The sequence below is a fragment of the Crocodylus porosus genome, unplaced genomic scaffold (genome assembly GCF_001723895.1).
Source record: "Crocodylus porosus isolate Cpor-Errol unplaced genomic scaffold, CroPor_comp1, whole genome shotgun sequence".
Classification (NCBI taxonomy): domain Eukaryota; kingdom Metazoa; phylum Chordata; order Crocodylia; family Crocodylidae; genus Crocodylus; species Crocodylus porosus.
Genome location: NW_017728911.1, coordinates 6,546,401 through 6,571,474, shown reverse-complemented (window position 1 = coordinate 6,571,474; position 25,074 = coordinate 6,546,401). Strand labels below are relative to the sequence as shown.

The following is a 25,074-nucleotide window of genomic DNA, read 5'->3' as shown; positions in this document are numbered from 1 at the left end:
ACGTTAACTAACTCAGTAATAATGTTAGCAACCCAGTTTGTTTCCAGCATTTCTACACTTTTAACTCCATAAAAGCTTGTATGGATTCTCTGCATGCCTAAAAGATATTAATGTGGCTGGTCACAGGACTGGATTCTGTCTAGACCCTATGCAGGCCCACAAGAAAATAGCAGACTGCAAGAAACTTTGTTCCTTCCATTCCTTTTCAAGAACTTCCCAGAATCCCAAACAGTGCTAATCATTATATGTCTTAGAGCCCTGACAATGGAAGCTAGCTGAAAAACACGGGATTCCATATATGTTAATGCTGTTGATTAACTCTTTGATTTGGAGTGAGAGGGCCCTACAACACTTTGAAAATGAATCCTACAGCGAAACAATGGATGACTTATCATTAGAGTTGCATACTCTTTTTTTGGCTCCTGTGTGGTTCACACAGCTGTTTCAAAAATACATTCTATACAAATACTTCCATCTTTTGGGATCATCTGGTTCTAGAAATTCCTTCAGAAGGTTTGTTGTCCCTGACTGTTGCCAACATTTTCTTCTAATATCTTATATTTGGTCTAACTAAAAACTAATACATCCGGCCAAGATGGCCAGAAATACATCTTTGCCCTATAAGCAAGCGGGTGCATCGAAAGGGAAACAAGACTGAACTGTAATTTACAAGATGTTTAATTTTTGACTCTGAAAGAATGTAGGGCTGTCTCAATTTCTGTTGTATTCAAGGTGTTATTTTTTTGTGATCAAGTGTTTTGAGACAAACACTTAGAAAATGGACTCATAGGAATAGGAAGTCATTTTATGTTTGAAACACAAGACATTGATTTTTAACTCTGCTACTGGCTCACTACCTGTCTTTTGTTATATTTGTATCTTTCTTTGTGTCACTTGCTTTATTTATATAAAGGGAACACCTGAGCACCTCACAGGAGTGTTCCGAGGCTATAATGATACAAGGTCCTCTTATAAGAAGGGCTTTGTGATAATTCACTTTCACTCTGGTCAATGCAAATTAATAGCATAGGTTCCCAGGGATCAAGTCACATTCACAAAAAAGATGCAAAAACAACCATCGACCGATCAGTTAACAAGCAGTTGTGGGAAGCCAAGGAGCAATAGGCTGACTACTCCCAGGTGACAGCCATGGCACTCACTGTCTTAACAAGTCTCTTTAGCCACAGGAGACAGTTGACAGTTCACAGAGCCTCATGAATAGCTAGTATTTTGGGGTCATTTCCTTTTTGCTGCAGGGGATGAAAGTTGCTTGTCAGACTTGATAAAATTCTCTCCTGGTCATCTTCTAAACATCTACTTCTGGAGAAGAACCACTTTGAACCTTTTTTCAAACCCACAGAGAAAGCACTTATTTTCAGTGCTATGGACCCAACCAGAATGTACATTTTGTGACCGCCAATAAAGGCAAGCCCAGCCTAATGACTGATATTAGTGTCATCCAGTTACTTAATGTACTTCTTGGAAAACATCTGATTCACTTCTTGGCCATAGCAGAGTTATGTAGAGCTGCAAAATGCAAAGTAACTGCAGCTACTAAAAAAATCTGTGAGTTGCAGCAGGACATTAACAGTCATCACAACATTAATGAGTCTTAATCTTAGAAGTGATCTGAAAAGCTTTTTACTTGTCAAGACCCTAAATTCAGGGTTCTGTCTTTCTTCTACAAGAGTTAATGACATCACTAACACCCAAAATCAGACAGGGAACTGGATAACTTAAATAGTTTTAGTCGTTGATTGAATCAATCACAGCTGAAGAAAAAAGGCACAACAGATCTTAGCAGGAACAAATAAAAGAACTGAAAAAATTACTTTACGTTGTATTTGGCATATTAATTCCATACATAAGATTGTATTAGTGACACAGGATCTTAAAACATTTGAAGATTTAAAAAAAAAGTATTTCTTGTTCAGTTTTAACTACCCAAGGCTACTGAATTAAAAATAGTTCCTTTTATATTTCCAACCTAATTTAATTACCTAAAACCTTTCTTCAAATAAAGAGAGATTACTGATATGTTTGCTTTACAGATATAATGCCCCCACCAGAGACTGAAGTTAGCTAACAATCTGTCATCATTCCTTTTCAATATTAGCACTTTTTTGCCCCCTTCAGTCCAGAATATGACTTATTTTAATAGCTTGGCAGATTTGCTGACTGTGTATGTTGGACTCTTAGCACTGGCAAGAATCTGTCTTTTCTCAGCCAGGTACAGTAGCAGTTAATATTAGCTCCCAGTACAGTGCTCTGTGTTCTGCCTGTAAGTATAGAAGTCTAACTATATTTTTATAGTTTCTCATTAATAATACCCTCCAATCTAGACCTGCTGTTCCTGTGTTTCTTTTTCCCAGTGTATTTTTTCTGCTATTGTTTTTGGTAATAGGGTTTGTTAGTAATCCAGTCTAGCAAAGTATAATTTTTCTTCCTAGTTTTGCCTCTGTAACATCTGATGAAGCAGGCTGTTGCCTACAAAAGCTTGAGCTTCTCTGAATCAGTGCTCTGGGGGTGGGTGCTTTAATTCAAGTGGCTCTTAGACCAGCTCTAGGAACCACTCGAATTAAAGCATCTAGAACATCTTGTGAATCCGTGCCCCGTGCTTCAAAATGCTCTTGTACAGGTACCTGAAGATGTTACCTTGCCCTGTATTCTGTCTGACTTTAGACAAACACAACTATCTCTCTTTAAAAATATTTGATGTGAGGAGCCATGTAAATCAGGTTCTATCCTTACCTCATGAATTTTCTTGCCAACCCATACTTGTATTTTTTTTTTTACTAAGTGATATAAAATTACACCCTTTCTAGATTATTTGACTATAATTTTCTGAAATTTTTGCTTACTTTCCTTGTACAATATATAAGAGGTAAACTCTAAACTGAACTTCTGACTGACTCATAGGCAGTCCTCTAGTCGCTCTTCCACAGTGAGCTCCTATTGCTGTTTCCCTGACCTCAAAGCAACCAGCAAAGATTCAAAGTGCTGATGCTGTGTGGAAAGATATTTTGGAAATGTTAACTGATGTCAGGCTACTATGCTAAAAGGTGAGTTTTTGATGGAGTTGGATTTCAGCACTATCTTGATCACTGCTTGAGGAGTGCAAAGGAATCTTCCAGAAAGTCTGTCAGGAATTCAGGAGGACATTGGGTAGTCTCACGTTTACAGTTTTCTGAGGGTCTGTACATAGCTTGAGAATGTAATCTATACTGTGCCCTCCAGCAGAATAATGGTGTAGCATTATGCTAGAGATGTGGAGCTTCCTGGCACACGTAGCAGTGTGAGCCTTGTTTCAGCTCTGAAGAGGGTGTAGTGTGTGCTTCTCTGTGACCAGATGGCTCTGCTGCTCCTCTCGCCTCATTCCTTCCCTTCCCTTCTCAGGCCTTCAGTTCCAGCCTCACATGATCCTTACACTCAAATGAATGCAAGACTCATAATTATGCTCAGTCTTTAAGATGGTGCTAGCTGTTTTCAACTACCACCCTTGCGACCCACCCAGGGGCAGCATACCATCTAATCCTATATTTTTCAGACATCTATTTAGAACATAATCTAATTTAATGAAAATAATCTGACAATCTTGTTACAAAATAATCTGATTTAATGTACTGTGGCTGCAAAAGGTTGCAATCTGAGCACAACCTGGGAGTTCACAGTGGAGGGCAAGATGTGGTTTACTTCAAGTCCATATTTATAAACTTTGGTCAATGTATTTCTTATATTTAAGTATATTCGAGTGATTGTGGCACTGGTCTCAAAATACCACAATCAATGTTCTTGTTGTTATAACTGTGAAGGAAGGAGAAAGTAAGCTGCACAAGAAGACCTTAAACCATTCCTGAATTCCTAGTTTAAGCCTCCTGATCCTCCATTCAGGCGCCAGGAGTGTTTAAGGGGAAGGAAGGTACAAGAGTGGAATGTCAGCATGCCTATACATGGCAGCAAGGCTGCTCCCATGCACTGTAATTACAGCTCATCAGAGTAGACTTGATTAATCTACTCTACTTGATTAATCAAGTCTACTGGAGTGTGGTAATTACTGTGTTCCAGCAGACTCCAGTATCTTGTGTACCAGTGTCCCCAAGCTTAATACTGGCAGCGAGAGTGCTTTAACCAAACTCAATTGATGACCTTTAATTAAAGCACCCGTCGCCATTTTAAAGCATGGGGACACCGATACACAAGATGTTTCTGCTGCTTTCATTAGAATGGCTCTTGAAGCCACTCTAATTAAAATGGCCCTCCCCTGCCACCTCTACTCCCAGAGCACGTGTATAAACACCCTTATATACTCAGGCAAACCTGGGCCAATGCAACTGGGTTGCTTCAACTGACATAAAATTAGAGTACTTATCATGTTGCTCTAATTTGTCCTGGCAGCTGATTTGACCCTGGGACCAGAAGAGACAAAAAGATTCATAGACTTATAAAAAAATAGGGTTGGAAGGGACCTCAGGTGGTCATCTAGTCCAACGCTCTGCTCAAAGGAGGACTTTCTCCAACTAGATCATCCCAGCCAAAGCTTTGTCCAGCTGGGTCTTTAAACCTCCAGGGATGGAGAGTCCACTACCTCTCTGTGTAACCTGTTCCAGAGCTTTTACCACACGCCTAGTGAGAAAATTCTTCCTAATATCTAACCTAAACTTCCCTTGCTGCAACTTGAGACCGTTGCTCCTTGTTCTGTCACCTGCCACCTGTCTCAAGTGTTTTATTTACTTTTCCTCAATAAGGATTAAAGCCTCATGTATTTTTGGCTGGTTAGTTGATTTTTGAAAAAAAGCTTGCCATGAATAGCTAAAGCTTTTTAAATGTTACCAACATTCCAAAAGAACGTATAAAACTTTGGAATTATCTCCAAGATTCTGTACTCCACTAGGAACAGAATCACCCACCAGTAAAAGGATTCCTTCAGTGCCTATCAGCAGTTCAGACACAAAAAACCCCAAACAGACATGAAAGAGAGAAAATAGGTAAAGCAGGAAAAATCTGATTATAAGAACAGAAACTAGGAAAACATTTAACTAACTAGTGAGGGACCAGCAATGGCTAGTTCCAGGAAGCAGAAAATCATCATCATATTTGGCATAAATCAAAAACAGATATAAAGTTCGGATGGAAAAATTAACTGACTGTTGAGTGTCTGCTGTACTGCAATGTAGAAGTTAGAAAGAAACTGATGACTGAAGCCACTATGGCTTAGCCATTTCAAACAAAGCCAGACACATGACCATCCTTCTACTGATTGACAATCATACTTACACATGGGATTTCCAGGACCCAAAGCCATTTAACACAAGTCCAAGAGTACTGATTTGCTAAAACACTCACCCTATTTTCTTGTTAATACAAAGTCCTGATTATTAATAAAGTCAACAACAGCACCCACTTTCTGAAGTGCTTATGATACATATTCTATCTGATGGAGATGCCCAACCTCAGTGATGTTATCAGTAAAACCACCTGAGATGGGGGAACCATTTGTTGAATACTAGCAATAGTAGAAAGCAACTGAAAAACAAAAGCTGTATTGATTGGAAAAAGACAGTTTTGCTCACAAAGTACTGTAAAGTCTCAGCTGCCTCTGCACAGCTGCTACATGAATTTTTAAGAACATATGTATTCATATACAATTTGCCATACCGAATCTTAGCAGTATGACTGTTTCATTTGAGATTCATCATCATACGCATGTAAGTAATAACGCAAAAAAATTTTTTTTTAAATATCTGGAGAAATTATGCTTTTATTTTTGTACCCACAGTAATTCAAACAAGCATTTCCATGTTTTTTTCATGGAGATTAATTTTAGTGTTGGATTAATTTTTTTTACAAGACACTGGCTTCCATTTTGTACAGAGAGAGGTAGTTAGTAGGGCTGTGTGAAGCATCGGTCCCTGATTCGATTTGGTAGAGATTTGGCGGCCAGACTCGATGATCCTCTGGGGTCCCTTCCAGCCCAAATGTCTATGAAAATCCAAACTGAATCAGAGGACCATTTAATCTCTCTAAATTGAATCAGAACCTTCCAAATCAATTCAGAGAGATTCGGAAAGATTTGGAGATTCAGAAATAGAGACTGCTTTAAATGTTTTGTCTACATACCTCTAGGTAGCAGGGGCTCGTAAATGCTGCAATGCTGGGGCACATGCAGTGTCCCACAGAAGCATGAGGGGGCTCCCCAGCATGCTCGGCAACAGACCTGGAAGTGGACCAGAAGCCCACTTCCAGATCCACCAGGGAGTGCACTGGGCGGTCCCCTGTGCCCTCCTGACTTGGTGACTGGTGTCTCCTGGCCAATCACTGTGCTGGAAGTGGACCGGAAGTACTTCCAGTTCACTTCCAGTTCATCGCTGAGCATGTTGGAGGACTCCCCCACGCTCCTGTGGGACGCTCCATGTGTTTCAACATCGCAGCAATCATGAGCCGTACCTGCTACCTCAAGGTATGTAGAAAAAACTTTTAAAGCTGCGTCTGTGTCCAAATCACTGATTCTTCAAATCAGCATCAAATCTTTACATTTGGATTTAGCTTAATCAAATCAGGGACAGTGATCCAAATCAATTAATTGAATCACTGTCCCTGATTCAGGCTGAATCCGAATTGAATAGGGCCCGCTTCACAAACCTCTAGTAGTTAGCTATGTTAGTCTTAAATCAGGCAAAATGCAGAGTAGCAGTGCAATTTATAGACTAACTAAATCAGAGCTGCATTTATAATCTGCCTAGAGATTAACAAACAGGACAATCCTATGGTAAGATGAGCTAAAGTAGTCTAGATGAAGAAAGACTGCAAAATTGCCAGACCAAGAATCAGCTTGAGAGGGCAGTCAGGAGCAGCAATGGGCAAGATTTCCCGATGGTGGGCCAGAATGACCCAGACTGGGTCTGATGTGGACCAGTGCTAGGACCCAGCCACCACTGCTGGTTCCTGCTGTCCAGCTGTGGCACTACATAGGAAAACTCACCACCACTGGGACGCAAGACAGGCAAATGCCTCCCCTGCTGAAGCTCCAGCTCTGTGAGCTGTAGGCTGCTGACCACATGTCAAGGGAATACTGGAAATGGCCACATTTAATTCTTTGGTTAAGGACATGTTTTAAAAAAAACCATGCAGAGCATTAAGTAACAAGTTTGTAAATGTTGGAAAAGGAAGATCTGCCAGGATGTTGCATTTATATTAGCAGAACACCTTTTGATATATAAGGGTGAATGAATACCTCGTGCCTTAAGCTTGCTAGGGTGCAAACTGAAATCACAATTCATGCAGACTAGGAAAACTAATCACATGATTCTGATCACCTGAAGTGTGAAACAAGCTGCCTCCCAAAAATGCATTTTCAGGAATTTAGAAATCAAAAGTGTCAGTCAGAGAACATACAGATTCAGGTGATATCTCTCAACTCAACAGGACAATAGGTTCATAGCTGTGGGCAGAAGGGCCTGGCCCCACCAGCACACTGCTTCTGGGCAGGGCTGCTGCTGCCACTGCTGCAGCTCCTGGGGACCTGCTTTGCTTCCCCGGTCTCCTGCTGGCTCCAGGGAGCAGGTAGGGAAGTGGTGGGGACAGGGTTGCAGCTGAGTGGGACCACAGAGCATGGGGCAGGGGCTGGTAGCAGCATGAAGCCTGCACCCAGGGGATTCCCAGTATATAGAACTGGATTAGTGCAGAATAGACCTGTTTGCATTTGGGAGAGCACATTTTCTACGGGGGAATAAAGTGATCTGGACCTGTTGAAGGAAGTACTCGTTTCCAAGCTATTTTTTGCTACTCACCCCTGCCATTCCCTCCCCAAGGGGGTCTCGATCTGCCCTCCTCTTCACCCCCCCCCCCCGGCAGACTGACCTGCTGATCAGGGCAGGGCAGGGCAGGGGCGAGGTAGATCCTGGATTGTCCTTTACTTCAAAAAGTGATCTTCACCTTCAAAAGGCTGGAGACCACTGCTTTAGAAAGTATGCATGAAAACCTGGCAAACCCCCAGTAATAAACTGGATGCCTATTCTACTTATAAGATGCTATCATTCAGTTTAAATGCGCCTGGACTCCTAGAACACTTGTAGCAAAGTCCGGCTGCTCAAACACAACCACAAAGCCCTTTAGCCAAGGTGCACTGCAATGCTTCCTTTTCTTCCATGGAAGCTTCAAAAGCATACATAGAGCAAGTATGACATATAAAGAGAACATTTTACTGTCTTAAATGCAGAAAGGAAATGCCACTTCTTTTTGTAGGAAGAAGAGAGATTTCATGGATAAAATGAGAGATGCTTTCTTGGCCCCTTTGGAAAGAAGCTAAATGATTGTTCTTCACTGACCTTGTACAGATGAAAAAAATGTCAGTGCATCTATAGGAAAAAATAGCTACCATATTTATTTGAGTGCAAGATAAGCCACCCCCTCAACAAACATGAGGTTCCTCCCATCTTACATTTGCATACAAGGAAACCTAATTAAATATACTGTCTATAATTAAACTTCTGTCAAAAGCAGCATATACTCAGTAATAGAAGCCAACTATGAAGTTGATTAAATACAGCTAATACTGAGCATGACTACAAAACACATGGCCCATATTAGGCAAACATACAGATGGGAGTATATACACACACTGAGCTGTGCTGAGCTGTGGTCACCATGGCTTGAAATACTGTTGACTCTGCTCGGGCCCAGCCCAGTGAACCATCTGGTAAATCTGGTGAGTCTTTTGGCTTTGGACTAATATCATGCATAGTTTGTACTATATATAAGTAGATACAAAAGTGTTGCCCAAAAGTGTGTTTGTGGAGTACCTGTACAAACCTGGGAGCAGTTTCAAAAAGGCAAAATTCTTCAATTCTCGATAACCTAAGTCTATGAGTACCTGCAGTAATTGTATGCAAATTACTACATGTATGTGTAGTTCAAGGTCAGTGTTTTCAAATTTGCCTCTCACTTCCATGTGCTGAGGGAGAGCAGGGTGTAACAGTTGGGGAGGGGAAAGAGAGGAAGGACTACAGAGGAAATAAGTTGGGAGCAGAGGACAAGGGGCCACTTGAATTTCCCCAGATTTATTTTTCCTACTGTAGCAGTGGGAGGGAGACAAATTCAAGGCAAACCTCCAATAATTAGATCTATACCTAGAAAATTATATCAAATTTATAAAATGTTCATATATAGAACCTAATTATTCAGGGGAGTCATCTTATATTCAGGATTGTCTTACATTCATGTAAATATGGTAATTCTTTCTCCTACCTTTGGAGTACTCTGGGTTCTAAGAATAGCATTTTAATTGTTAAGTGCAGCCAAGGGACTGTTCACCTGGCACATAATTATGCTCCTTATATTATAAGCCAAATTACAATCCCTTACTTGCCCTACAAATCAAGCAAGGATGACCTTGATCTTTCTTTCTGCCCCCAAAACCAATAGTTCTCTGACACCTTCCTTCATGCCTTCTTTAAAATTGTTTTAAGGTATGAATGGAACAAGCCTTAACTGTTTACCCTAACTTTTTACCTCTGAAATGTTCCCCAAGCCTTTTATCACAGGGCTGTCTAACTGGCGGCTCACAACAGGTTAATACGGGCTCTTTCTCCCCCACTTCTCATCAAGCCACTGGCTCCCCAAGCTTCTCAAGCCAGGGTCTCCAGGCTCCCCTCTGCCTCCTTCAGCTGCTGCTTCTTACCTTTGCCCTAAAGGGCAGGGCAAGGCAGTGCAGCAGCACAGGGTATTGAGGGTAAGTCTCAGGCCACACTGGAGTTGGGAGGGAAGGAGGGGAATAGATTTTTGAGGTATGGGTTGCCAGAATCATTACCTTTATCTGTATGCAAGAACAAGGACCTTCTTTGATTCTTGATCAGAACAGTCTTATGCAGAAATAACAGTGGACCAAATTAGAGTATAGATGGTTTTACAGAATTATACATAATAGTTGCATAATATTGATTTTGGATTAATAATGTATCTGACAACACAGACAAGTGGTCTGATCCTCACTCAGTTGCTGTGAACCAACTGAAACCAATGACAAATCTGGTACATGGTGTGCTATCAATGACAAAATTTACATGAGGTGAAGTAAAATTCTAGAGCTCATTTTAGTGAATTAAGGGTTACTGAGAATTGCTAACCCACCTGTGCTCTCTACTGGACAAGTATACTGTAACTACTGTACTATCATTTGAGTCAAAACTTCTTTAACTACTGTGTTTAGACTTATTTCACATGTCAACACTGAAATGATACTGACTCAGCAACAAAGTGACAGTGGTACCACACTGGCTCAACTAGAACTGTTTCAGAAGCATTTCTGTTACAGGCAGAAAAAATAAGTTTACAGTTAAATACCTACTTTGCTTTGTATGGCGAGTCAGAGGTGGGATTCTTTGCTTCCATTAAACTTTCATATTCCTTAGCCCTCGGAAAGAAAATATTCAGCACTGATTATTCTTTACATACTCGACATTTCATAGCCAATTATACAATTCCAATTTTTGAACTATTCAGTTTTATCATAAGCAATTTTTGCTTTAACAACACTCAGATTGATTCCTAAATACTATTCATGCATTTGAATGTTTATGGTTATTACTTTAACTTCACCCTTTATCTAGTGAAAATACATTAACATGATTTTCCAAACCAAATATTATACATGGAATATATAACAATGGAGATAGAAATAATATTTTAATTCTAAATATGTTATCTCATGATTAAATAAACATATTCAAATTTTGACAAGTTGAAGGAATCTAAAGAAAAATTAATCATAAACATGTTTTCATTTATATGCAGATTGTTTATTGTATAAATAGCAATAGTAACATCCTTTCTGAAACACTAATGACTGTTCTGTAACTTTATAAATACCAAGAGTTAGACAGTTAAAAAATAAATATCTTCATGACAGACTGTTTTAATTTGGAGAATGTAAATAAAATTAGGTAGCATAAACCTGTCCAGGTACTTAAAGGTATTCTTGTTTAACCAGCCACATGCCAAAGTACAGGAAAGAGCAAGACAGTACTTCTTTACCACTGCTTAGTTTGGCTCCAGCTGGCCTGGGCCAACAAGTAATAACCATTATCAGTCCATCAACCTAAGATAGGGTTCAGTGTAGAAATCCATTATCATTAAAATTAATTTGGTAAAACAAATTTAAACTGTATTCTGAGGGAAAAAAAAGAAATTCTTGTTTAGAGTTTTATCATGAAGAAAAATCTGGTTGGTACAAAAATTCAGCTGCAAATCTATTAAAAAATCATTACACTGTTTTAATATTGAAGACAGAAAATAACACCATACACAGAAATCCAAATTGAGGATGTTTGAGTTACTCCACTACTGATACAATCTCTGACATTAGGCAAGTCTTCCAAACTTTCAAAAGGGAGTCCTTTTGAAAATCCTGCCACTTCCTTAGATGCCTACATGGGAAAAAGGTTGTTTGAACAAAGGAACTGCCATACTGGATCAAATCACCATTAAGATCTGGGGCCTGTTTCTGACAACAGCTATGATGCGTTTCAAAGGAAGTAACAGAAAGCCCACAGTAGGCAGAAGTTAAATAATTTGTCCTCAATGAAAGTCTTATTTTAATTGCTAATACCTAGTGATGGCCTTAATCTCTGAAAAAATTAAAAGGTTTAAATTAAAAATGTTTTATATTACTTCCAAAATTATTTTTATCATTAACTATTATAACTCTGGATATTCTTGCTATCCATATAAATGTCCAATCATTCTTGGAATCTTTTAGCTCTTGGCCTCAATTATTTCCTGTGGACAATGAGTTCTACTGTCTAATTACACTGAAACAGTTGAGTGAAAATATCTATTTTTTTTTTTATCAGTTCTGAAATTGCCACCTTTCAATTTCATTTAACATCCTTTTACATTTGTTTTATGAGGCAGGGAGCCAAGAAGTTCAACTTATCTCAACCACTCATTATTTTACATACTTTTATCACACATCGCCTCTAATTGGCATGTAAACTATCCCAAACTTTTCAGTCTCTTGCCATAGGAGAATTTTTCCATGCTGTAATCATTCTCAACACCTGTCCATGAAAATGCTCTAATTCTGCAATATTCTTTTTGAAATGGAATAAGTAGCATAACATTTAGTAAACCAAGTGAGGGCATATCATTTACTGTTTACTGTAACATTATATTATCAATATTATTTTCCATTAGTTCCCTTGGTGCCCTAACATGTTCTTTGTTTATTTTTTACTATGACCGTATACTGTATAAAAAAGTCTGCATGAAAGTGTCAGTGAGGTCCAGGCTTCTTTCTTAAGCAGAGGTAGCTAATCTAAATCTTTAAGTTGTATGAATAGTTCATAGTTTTTTCATTCTGACACACTACATTGCATTTATCAACACTAAACTTCATTTGCTATTATTTCATCTATTTGCATACCTTTATCAACTTCCTCAAAAAAGTTTTGCAGTGTTCCCACAACTCAGTGAACTTAAACTATTTGGGGCCTTAACCAATTCTGCTACTTTTCTTCTTGAACCGTTTCTGGAGCATAAATTGTACATTACAGAATAAAATTGCTAAAATGAAACAAAAAGGCACTTCACTGTTAAACTTTTGATGATAACTGACCATTTATTCAGACTTGTTTTCTGTTTTAGCAACTATGAAGAAACTAACTTTGTATTCAGTTCAGAAAAATAAGCCAAACATGAATATTCACCTAAACACACATCACACCAATTCTTGCAACAGGACAACTTCAAATAAATTGTAAGGGAGAAATACTTGCCTTAGTATTTTTCACCTCTATTTTCAAAGTTTAGAACTGAGGTTTCAGTGAATCCCTATCTGCCTTGCGGATGTTGAAGTATTCTTTTGATGGTACAACATAATGTTAAATATGGATAATTTAACCAACTATATATCAGCTGTTGCTACAGCACCAATTTAATTGCTTAGGGTTATAAATATCATTAATAAGCCCAACAGAACTTCTACACAGTACTAATAAACCAGTGATCACAATTTGTCCCTCCATTCACCTTTGCCCGTGGTTGCTTTCACATTCTGATTGTGATTTATGGTCTAGCATCTCAGGAAAGCAACAGGAATCTTTTTTTTAAACGTTGCTTGCGTGTTTTTAATCTAAAAGTTTAACAATATTTCTAACAAACTTCTAATTCCAAGCTTCTAAACCTAGGAGTTTCCCATAACCATTTCTTTTTCATAAGGAAAAGGAAAATAGCTGTAAAATATGCTAAAATGATATACATTAATAACTTGTACAAGACTTGTTTGAGAGACCCTCTATGTATCACACGTATCTCCTCCTTTTTATCTGTCTCCCCAACCTTTAAAAAAAAAATAACAAATAAGGCCTTTAAATCAGCAATCCAGCTAAATTATGAGTTGGTTTTGAGTAGTAGTTTCCAACATTTGGTGGTTTTACAATCTGGATTATTTTTGGACAGATACCACAGAATTCATTACATGTCATATTGTTATTGTGACGTTCCTGTTTCATTTGTTTTAACCTCCTAGCTTAATAAAAAATCCTTTGGTGTTCTATATAAGGGAAATTCCTTTCCCTACCACAATAATGAGCATACAGAAATATCCAGGGAATATTTTCCATTATTACAGCAAGTTAGTGAAACATCATCAACTGATGAGACTAAAAAAAGCTGTGCAGTGTTGAAATTATTTTCCTTAATATACATAGCTAAAGATTTTGGTTTTGTTTTACATCTTATGGGAACAAGCTTTGTTTTGTTTTGCTACAGGCTTGAACCATGTACTATATTGTTGTTGAAGCTTTTATAGTTACATTTAAAGATTTATCATTAAATGTTAAACTGAACTCCCAACCTCTCTCGCTCCCAAAGATAAATGACCTAAAGTAACAGAAAATCATTTGCCTGTTCCTTGAAATTAAAAATATAAAACCATTGTATTCTTTACTCATTTTTCTAAATTTTTTTTTGAAATTTGAAGATGTCACCAAAGTTTTCAGCACTCTAAATAATTTGTAAAATTGCACTACATTATTATGGTATAATAATTAACAAAGAAATGTGCTAGTTTATATGAGAGTCTGATACATAAAAATTTAAGATGAAATGAAAGAATACTTCAGTTAACCATCCCAATTACATACAACTGGCTTGATCATAAATTCTTTATTCGGCTAAATCTCTCACTAAATTCAGTAGAAATTTTGCTACAGTGAAGAATGTAAGACTGGCCTCAATAAATGTGACAAATCAGTAATAAACCCTGCCATCCTCAGCAGTCAAAACCTGGAAAGACAATAGCTTTCAGTACATCTATTTGTGCAACAGTAAACTATAATTTGGCAATTTTCATACATAAGATGCATAAAAAACACCCCAAAACCAGGAAAATAAAGCAAACAACAAAATGAAAAAGAAAAAAAGGGTAGAATTATTGTGGCAGTTACCTTCATTCACATTATTACAATACAATAAACTATTCAATTAAAGCATTCTTTTATTAAAAACTACTCTGAAACCTCCTTAGCACAATTAGAACCAAGTAAGAAAAATACATTAAATAATAAACTTTAAATGTTTAGAACTAGTGTTTTAAATCAGTGGTTCTTAATCTTTGTAGGCACCTCTTGTTTGGTTTAAGGCACCCCTCAGAAAATGCCAGCTCTTAGCTTTCACTCTCTTCTTGACTACAGAAAAATAACAGAGCAAGTCTGCTGCAAATAATTCATAAATGACCACAACAGATCAGAATGGTTTTAACACTATTAATGTGTAGTTTAAATCTCTGGGTTTATTTTGTGAATCATGTTTGTACACCCCACTGTGTTAACATTGTGCAACACCTTACAGCATGCTTGGGAGGATCTCAAGGCACCCCAGTTGAGAATCACTGTTTTAATTAAACAAGATGATATTTACAAGGAAGTCCAGATAATAATATCAAGTGAATTTATACTAATATGGCGAATATACTAAGACAGAACTGTTCATGGTATAATGATGTCCTAGGTATCTTTCTGATCTGCAGATGTCGCTTTTTAGGCCAATGACAAACTACAGGTCTGACAACTCACTTTCCATTTTAAGATATTTCTAACTTTTTCTTGTTGTGACAGGCAACAAAATTGATTAAATCCAGCCATGGGATTTGACACTACAGCAGACTGGCTTCTATTTGTTGATTACTATTGATTTTCTTTGATACCTCATTTAAAAAAATCAATAGCTAGGAAGAAAAATAGGCATGGTTTACACATACTTAAACATACTATTGTATGCTGAAAGAGGCTACAGTTTTGGCAGGGCACCGGCATCCAATTATGAGAAAAGCTCTTAACAGGTGAAAGCAAGGGCTCTGGATCGATATTCAGTTTTCTTTCTCAATCAGAGAAAGTGGCCATAAATTAGGCTCATCAGTGTTATTTTCAAGACATTCCTGAAGCAAATAACTTTCCGCTTTTTTCCTCCTTCCATAGCATTCCTCTTAAAGGACAAAAAACAAAGTTTAGAGCAAAACTTAAGGAGCAGTTGTGCTACCTGGAGTTCATCCGTGCCTTCAGCTTCTTGGCTTTCTTTTTAGTTTTTTGCTTTTCCTCTCCATCTTTTAAAGGTTCTGTTGGAACAGAGTTTTCAACCACAATATCAACAATATACTTCTTCAATGACAGGTGTTCCTGCAGAAGATAGAGAAATATTGTCTACTGAATGTGAAGATAGTTAAGACTCTGCACCTGAAGAGCACTGATGCTATTTATCAAATGGCTGAGAAAATGAACAAATAAATGTTTACATATGAACTTTGGTCCATGTTTTCAAGATGTTTTGTTCCTATCTGTTATGTTATATGGTATCATATTACTTTTTCATATATTAGAACACTGTATGCAAACTAAAAAAAGGACAGAGAACTGTCTTTTGGTCAGATCAAAGTCAGTGATTAAGAAAATAAATTTAAAGCAAAGAAAATATGTTAATTAAAAAGACAAGGAAAACAATACCAAATGGTATCTCAGTTTATAAATTGTCATATCAACTTCAATAAAAATTCTTGCACACTAAAAATTAATTAGGATGAAGGCCTATATTTGGTAAAATCAGAAAAGCCTTTTCTTTTTCTTTTTTAGGTAACTTATTATGATAATGGGACATCTAATCTATGAACACTTCTATGATGCAATGAAAGAAAGTTTGCTGTAAATTTCTCATGATGATGAGTAAAGACCAGTTATGCCATTCACAACCAAGTGAAATTTATGTAAAACACTTTCTACTAGATTAAAAGCAAATTTATACACAGCAGTAAAGGCGCAATAGATTTTTCTCAAAGCAAAAGCTTAGCCAAGAAGAGAACTCCCATAATATATCTGCTACGTATACCTTTCTTCATACAGCTAAAAATCAATGCTGGGTTATCATGTAACCAGAGACAAAATATTAACATTTTCACATGCCTGCATTTCACATGACTGCATTTTGATTTAATAATAGAAAATTTAGGATCATATTTGGTACTAGGATATTCAGCTGAGATTCCTACAATATCCTACATTACAGAGGTCCCACTCATGGGAAATTTGTTTGGAGTAGGGCTGCTGACACCAAATTCCCATAATTCCTGTTTTAGGTAGGAACACAGCAAGTAAAGGCCCAAAAATTTACAGTACTGAGAAGAAGCTTGTCCAAATCATTTGGAGATCTGCTGAATGCCTAATTCAGGCTCTGCAAGCTAGCCTTGTAACAGATAGTTAAAGCTGTCCTCCACGTGAGAGCAGTACTACAAATACTGCTTGCTCTCCTCAACAGATGACTCCCTATTAGGTTCAGCTGTTATTGTGCCAGTTGGAGTAAACAATCTCCTAGTGTCTGACCATGAAAAAGTGAGTCATTCAGTCTTGTGTCCTCTTCTTGATAACACCTATCATACCTCACTTGCCTCATTATAGAGGCAAATAAATGAGATACAAAAAGGGAAAGAGCTGTGACCTGACATCAACATGTAGATCTTGGATTGGCCTCCTCAAGTCATCTACAGACTCAGTAATGACCTTCTTATTTACTGGAAGATTGTCATCCATGAATTGAGGGACTGCTGACAGTCACCTGGTCTGATTCATCTTCTTTCTGAATTCAGTCTTTCAACATGTCAAGAACAGGTTCTCTTCTGTCCTCACCCTGTCCCAGGAGACATAGTAAGGGGAAATACCAGCAGCTCGAGATGCAGCACGCAAGGGGCAGAATGAAGAGCCCGTGCAGCTCGTCAGCCAGCTTTTTATTCAATTACAGTCGACTGATGATGTCAGTGTCAGATGCCAGCCTTCGGAGTTAAAAATGGCAGCCGGTGCCGCGGATGGGGCGGACAGCATGGGCGAGGAGCTGCAGCCGCTGCTGGCAGTGAGAGGGACTCTCCCCACAGGACCCACGGAGCCTGGCAAGCCAGGGAGAATGCTGACGGCGCAAGACAGAGCACCCTGACAGGAGCCTGTACTGGACGAGGGAGCAGCAGGCATGCCGGCCAGAGACATAGCTGGAGCAGCACCTGGGAGCAATGCTGACCACATGTGGGAGTGCCGGGACGACAGGGCACAGAGGAAGCCAAGCCAAGGGGAGAAGACCCCGGGAGAGCCCTGAGGGGGTACAGTCAGGCAGGCATTGCTGCCAGTCCCAGACGGAGTGATGGGCAGACGAGAGTAATGCTGGAGGTGATGGGTCCGGAGTGGACCAAAACCCCCCAGGGAGAGTTCTGGGAAGGCTAGTAAGAGGGCAGGGAGTGGCCTGTTATTCAGTATTTTGTTGTTATATTTATTTAGTTACCCTGGATGAAGGGGCATAGTGGAAGGGGGCGTGCACCCCAGGGAGCAAGGCTGAAGAGAAGCCTCAGAAGGTTTACCAGTTTTTAGAGAGTTTTCCCCTGAAGGAAGGGGTGAAGGTGAGGAGGGCAGACAGGCGGGCCCCTACAGGTGAACGTGGCTACAGGCCGTGGCACATAGAGGCAAAGTTGGAAGGCATTACCCCACAGAGGGGATGAGACCAATCGGATGGGTGATGTGCCGAAGGAGGCTTGATGCTGGGGTGTAGGGGTGGCGGAGCCCCGTGAATAACCGCCGGGCGAAGCACGGGCCACCGTATACACTCGACAACCAACCCCGCCTACTCAAGGAAAAACAAGTCGTGGCAGGAGAGAACGGGATTGGCAACCCGGGGGGAAGACATCGACTTGGGCGATGACACTAGTTCATAAGGCATTTGATGTCTAACAACAGAGCGAAGGCTGCCCGAGAGCGGCTATTCGAAGCCCGGTGGTCACAGACCCTTTCTTGGAAACACCTCTGCTCCAGGAAAGAAGGCATTATTAATTGATATGAGCCCATTATACAACTGGAGTTAATGGGAGCTCTTCCACCAACTTTCATGGCCTGTAGATTGGGCCAAGACAGTTTCTTGTATTTTCTGCTTAAATTTCTTTGTTGCAACACTGTTAGAGATGTGATTTTAAGTCAGACAGACTAGTGATCTAATTTCATGTGGAAGCTCATGTACTCCTACATAAAAAGAAATATAAAACATATTTCATAATTAAATATGGAGTTAATGTTTTCAATTAAATTTCTTTGTGGCTATTTTCAATCCTAAAAGAACAAACTTATTCCAAAACAGTTTAAATATAAAAAAAAGAGAAGCCTTTACAACTCTATCAAAAAAGTGTCCTATACACATGAAAGACGCGTTGTTGCAAAACCCAATGCAAAACACAGTTACACACCAACCCAGGAGCAGATCAAGTCACAATCTGCCTCACAGTTTTCATTTGCTCTGAGAGAAATGCATTCTGAGGCAGTCCTCAGTGTACGGATCGGCAAGGATTCTGGTTTTCTCTGTTTAAGAGTCACTAATTCCCTGATAGGAAAAAAAGCAAAGTCTCTAATTAAAAGCTCCAAAATCTACATTTTTCCATGATTAAAATAAAATGCCATATATCAGTTGAGCATGATGTTTTATTGATGTATTTACAATTTTAAAGCAATTTGGAAGACTACCAGTGCCTCAATCACCATCATAAAATAAATTCTAAAAACCTATACATTTTGGCATTTGATTTTGGGTTTATCATGGAAAGTCAGAGTTCCCCGACCCCTTCTCTCAACAGGACACGGGTCCAGCTGCAGCTGTTCCCTTTCCCCTCCCCACTGCTTTGTGGTATTAAGCAGCCCTGATATGCTGGTGCCTGCCCATGCCATTGCCCCTCATTCCTGACCCCCAGCCCCACCTCACCTTGCACCCACAGCCCTGCTGGAGGGGACCTCCAGCTGCCAGGGCTATGGGGCCAGGAATCAAAGTCCACATCATCCTGATCCCCTCCCGCCAGCAGTGCCCAAGCCTGGCTGCCACCCATGGCTGCTATGGCCAGAGCAGAGTGCAAAGCCTGGCTCCCCACAGACAGCATGGCTAAAGCAGGGGAGGCGAAGCCGCAGAGTTCAGAACAACAGAAGAAAAAAGTTCCAAGCTCCTACGCACTCCTGCTCATAATAGTTAGTCCTTCTTACCTAAGCCCCCTTTTTCTTTTTCTGTATTTTGTTGTTACTTTTACAGCCAGGTTTTTCTCAGTCAGTCCTTCCTCTGAGCTTTTGCTACATTTTGCTTTCTCAGCTCTCATTCTTCCTTCTGCATACACTCTTACTGTGCTTCCCCAGCCAGTTCCTCAAACTGCTATCATTTGCATTCACCTAACTCCAACACAGATACACTCTTCTTTCACTAAATGAAAATAAGCTGCCCCCTACGTAGACAATTCCCATCTTGCTGCACCTACATAATTTCCATGTTGCATTATACCCTCTATCAAATACTGCAACCCAAAATAAATAGAATAGTCATGTAAGCATAATTTACTGCAGTCTCCATGTCTGATGTCTCTACTGTTCTGTACTGGTTGATCCTGGGTAGCGTTCAGTAGAGCAGTCATCTGTAACCCTGTGTTCTATATAAGCCTAAGTCTATCTGCCTGTAAGTGTGTATAAGATGTATTCATACCATCCAAGTGTCACCTCAAAGCATTTTTATTTTAACTAGTGAAACTCACAGATTTCCATACTGGAGTTTAATTGCTTGAGCTGATTAAAACAAACTATATTTTGAGATCATGAGCCCAAAGAAAGGAGCACCAAGAAATTAATTAGATACATTCATTTTAGTTACTGGAGTATTTTCATTGCATTTATTAAAATAGTAAGCCATTTTTTCTGTTTCTTGAAAAACAGAACTCATTTTGAAGGAAAAAGAAATAAGAAATTTCTATTTATTTCTATTAATCCTTGGAAATAGGCAGGATCATAATCAGAAGTAGGGCCCCCTTTCCTTTCTTAAATGCCATTAAAAACTGGAATAAATAAATAAAATGTTAACTAATAAATTTAAAAAGTGACAGGAGAAAATATTGTTCAACAATGTTTTCAGCAATTTTTCAGCAATACAGATAGTGTTTTCCAGAACACAAGCAATCATATTTTCTTTTACTCATTCAGGAAAAAAATATGTCTGTTAAAAAATTAATAAATTGTTGTGACATTTCCTGGAAAAAGGCTGTTTAGTTTTTGTAATACATTACAGTACAATCTAGCTTAGCAATACATAGAGTCAAAATTAAGTTTGACACTTCTATCTTAAATCATACAATGCAAATGAATGTTAAACCAACACTGTGAGTGAGAAATTAAATATACAAATCACAGGAAATCTGAAAAGTTAATGCAATGTTAACTTGCCATCCTGCATATCTGAGAGGATACATGTTTAACAAAATACAATTTAATGTGTTTTGGATTACACATTTTTCAGTGTTTTGCCCCTTCTTGATGGTTCAAGCAAAGAAGTTTTTTTAACACTATCCTCTGGAATCCTATTCCTTTGGTTAACAGATTTAATTATTAGATACTTTCTCCTGATGATAATTCAAATGGTATTTTTATAAATATCATCCCATTACTTTTTTAACCAGATTCCCTTTAAATATCCCTGAAAAGTAAAACAACAGTGGCCAATAAGTCTATTTCTTTATGGATGTTCTTTCAGAATTCTCCCTCTTTGGCTTAATTCCCTATTGAAAACCTGGCAACCTCTCCCAAACTCTTGATGTCTACTAACTGCTAAGGGAAAAAATTGCAGGGTAGAACATGAGCCAGCCATGCCAGCACCCATGAAACTCTCAACTGCTGCACTTCTGGGCTAGAGAAAGAAATTACAAATAAACCAGTATAAGTAATCAGAAACCAGTTCAAATCTGTAACACAACAGAAGTTCAATGCATATAAACTGCTTTCAAAATGACTGAAACCGGTTTAAGATAAACCTGAATGGATGCAGTATTAGATTTAATTGATTAAAGTTAAATCAGTTTACTGAACTTCTATCCCAGATCCCTTCCAGATTCAAGTTAATTCACAGTCCCCCAGCATCCCATGATGTTTTGTACCTCCCCTGCATATCTCCACCTTGCAGGATGGGTCAGCTAGCTTTGGCCCAGGGAGGTGTGCTCTAGTGCCCCTTCACCCACACAGCTTCTGGCCAGAGCCACTGCAGGCATGCAGCTGCATTCCTGAAATCAAAAGGGAAATGTCTATTCATTTGCTTATTAGTTCAACCTATGCAGAGCTTAGACTAACCTATGAAGATTGAATTGATTCAGTCTCCGACTTTGACTGTCTGTACTTCGCCCTGATCAGATTCTGATTGCTTGTGCAAAGTTGTCTTAAAGGTACCTCAGCACAGAGCTCTGCATTTTAACATTAAATCTACCCTTTATCTAGCCACATCAAGCCCTGCTGGCTTAAAGGTTTCAAATTTTTGTTTTTCATTTTAAGAAAAGCAAGACCCATGCAATAGCGCTGTGCGAAGCTTCGGCTGCCTATTCAATTCGGAGATTTGGCCCATTTTGGTGTCTGAATCACCGAATCTGAATTGAATCAGGAGCCCCTTAAACCTCTGTGAATTGAATCAGAAGCCTCCAAATCATTTTGGAGAGAGTCAGAGAGATTCAACAATTTGGCCATAGACACAGCTTTATATGTTTTACCTTTTACCTCAAGGTACCAGGTGTGGCTCATGAACTCTGACAGTGGGGTGGATGGAACGTCCCACGGGAGTGTGTTGGGGGGGGTCCCCCGCACACTCGGTGGCAAACCCAGAAGTGGACCAGAAGTACTTCCAGTCTACTTCCAGGTCCACCACAGAGCACATAGGGCACCTCCCCACACCCCGGCTCGGCAACTGGTGCCTCCCTGGTCTGGGAGGGCACCCAAGGTCTCCCAGGGGCTGATCACTGAGCCCAGGAGTGCATGGGGGTCCACTGCTGAGCACATGGGGGACCCCCCCTGCACTCCCGTGGGATACTTCATCCACCCCACCATCTCAGTGTTCACAAGCTGCATCTGGTACCTGAAGTACGTAGAAAAAACATATAAAATTGTGTCTATGGTCGAATTGAATCTTCAGTTTCAGTTTCGGCTGAATCAAATCGGGACAGTGATCTGACTCAGTGAATCGAATCACTGTCCCTCAAAGCAGGCTGAATCCAAATCAAATACAGCCTGCTTTGCATACCCCTAATATGCAATGCACTATTGTTTTGCTACATAGGCTTATCAAGTCCCTGGAACATGTTTAGGTGTTTGATTAATATATAATAAAACAACAACAATGAGAATTATAAATGACTGCAGTAAAATTCAACAGGTAAATTAAATCTTTTCAAATGGATTCTTTAATGTATATTATAGCACTGGCAGTACTACTAGTCCTACCCCACCTCATGGCTCAAGCTGATAACCTTGTGGAATTCATAACTTTTTCATTTTTTAAAAAACATTTAAACGCTCATAATTTAGCCTCTACAGGTGTGGAACTGATCACAGAGTTTATCAGGTGCTGTAAGTGTGGAATCAAACTTTGTGCTTATCAGATCTACAGACTATTTACGGTACCCTGCAAAGTGACAGCAGGAATAAAATGAAGCTAAACCTCTGCTTTGAAATAGACACCAGATAAAAAACCCTAAAAAAACCCCAAGCCATCTTCATTTAGATATAAGATGATAATCAACCAGCTGTCCCCCTGCCACTCAATGACAATTGCAAATGCTCTATCAGATTTCTGATAGGTGGGAATGATGAATGAGAAAAAGCCTTGTATCCTTTTTGCAGACTCTAATAGTCTCTTTCCTGATCTAATCTTCAGTTTAATAGATGACTCAACCAGAACTACAGAGTTCAACAAGCTTATTCATTTATCATCCTGTGAGGGCCAAGAGAGGTCTTGGCTGTCAATAACACAACATGGAACAGCTACAAAACATGAACTCAAGCACCTTAGTAAAGAATGTTTCTCAGAGTTCTCAGCTTTCAAATGTGGCAGTTTGGATTAATATCAAACTTCATCCTTACAGCTCATTAAAATAAGACTAGAGTAATAACACCTTGTGTCACAAATAACTGTCACTTTTTGAAGGTACAGATCAAAGTGTAGGATTAGCATTGTAGGCAGATCTAGCACCTTTCAGGTGCGAAACAAGAAGTACAACTACTACTTCAGATAGTATTGAATGACAGATTTACTCTGTGAACCCAGAAGCTGTTATGTCATGCTATGGAACATCAGAGGTATATTTATTTCAACTTTCCATTAAGCTTCTAAAATTTGACTGAAAATAACATATATTTTTAAAATCCATCAACCCTCCTACACCACAGTAAGAGTTCAAACCAGCAAAGTTACTGAAATTATCAGTGTTTGAAAGACTGGGCCCTTAACAGTACTGTATTTATCAAGTAAATTTGCCTAATATTCGTAAAGCTTTTACTTTAGCAATAAATATTTATGTTATGGAATCTCTTACGTCAGATTACTCTCTAATCAAGACAATATACGCTGTCTGGAAATTTATTTTGTTCTTGCCAAAAGCACTTCTCTGAGTAAATGTTATGTGTAATAAGAAATGCAACCACTAACTTACCTACTTCATATTGGTATTATGAAAACTAATGAATGAATTTTACAATATGAGGTTGTTAAGCAATGCAGACCAGAGTCTGTAAGGTGCTAAAGTACTTCTTGAGAGATGAATGCCCCAAATCCCAATGGAATAAAACCACGTCCAGTCCTTTAAACTCTGGCCAGTGCAAATTCTAAGCATTGTTATTATTATACTAAAACTACCTAATGGAACTCTAGCATTTTCACTCATTTCATAATTTTAACATGACTGATTTCATTTCTACCTGTACACCTCCTCAAAAGGTCCAGTATATTAAATTAGATTTTGAAATTAGAGCTGTAAAGAAGCAAACATTACATTTTCTGTCCCCCGAGTAAGATTAAAAATATGCAATGTGACTGATGGCCTCCTTATTCGCACATAGTAGCACCTGCTGAAATCAATCAACTTGCAGAATACTTAGTGATGACTGCACAATTGGGCCCTCGTACAGTATTGAGCGCTATGACAGCCTACGGTAAAACACTGGAATAGAGCAGACATTGTGTGTTGAGATATTTGCACATCATTATCTTATATTTGGGCAATAACGTTTTTGCTACCTGTAATTTTGTGTACTGTGTGTTCAGTAATTCAGTGTAGCAGGGCACCAGGGTGCCTGCTACTGATAATGGTGATATAGGCTTAGCTGCCACTCAATAGGGCAGCACAGCTGTGAGTTGCCAAAGCAACTAATTGGGTCAGCTGACCGCCAGGGGGCAGGGCCTGGCCTTCATAAACAGAGAAGGCTGAGGCCAGAGCCAGTTATGGCCTAGGGGCTTTGTGTTTTGTTTGGTTGTTGTGATTATTACACCGGACGATCGGCCGAGGATGTAGGGGTGGGGGAGGCCTCATTAGGAGCTCCCCAGTAAAGTGGGGGTGTTCGTGGCACCACTGGGGGTGCCGTGTTTTGGGGGTGTCCCGACCCCAGCCCAGTGGGGGCAGCTTCGGGAAGAGCTCGGTGTAGGCAGAAGCCCCAGTGGGGCATAGGCCTGAAGAGGCGGGTCTGGGGGGCCAGGTGAGGCTAAGGCCGCCTGAGCCCCAATCCTGAGAAGCCC

At 39.3% G+C, this 25,074-nt stretch overlaps 1 protein-coding gene across 4 annotated transcripts in view; it reads right to left on the bottom strand.

The window, feature by feature from the left end:
* Positions 1 to 25,074, bottom strand: part of SCAPER (S-phase cyclin A associated protein in the ER) — a 364,249-nt gene that overhangs the window by 181,071 nt on the left and 158,104 nt on the right. For all 4 annotated transcript variants that reach the window (XM_019533358.1, XM_019533360.1, XM_019533359.1 and 1 more), the window contains 2 exons: positions 15,532 to 15,668; positions 10,343 to 10,408 (listed from right to left, as the gene is read on the bottom strand). In XM_019533358.1, coding sequence (XP_019388903.1) covers positions 10,343 to 10,408; positions 15,532 to 15,668 — 203 coding nt within the window. The remainder of the gene's footprint in view (positions 1 to 10,342; positions 10,409 to 15,531; positions 15,669 to 25,074) is intronic.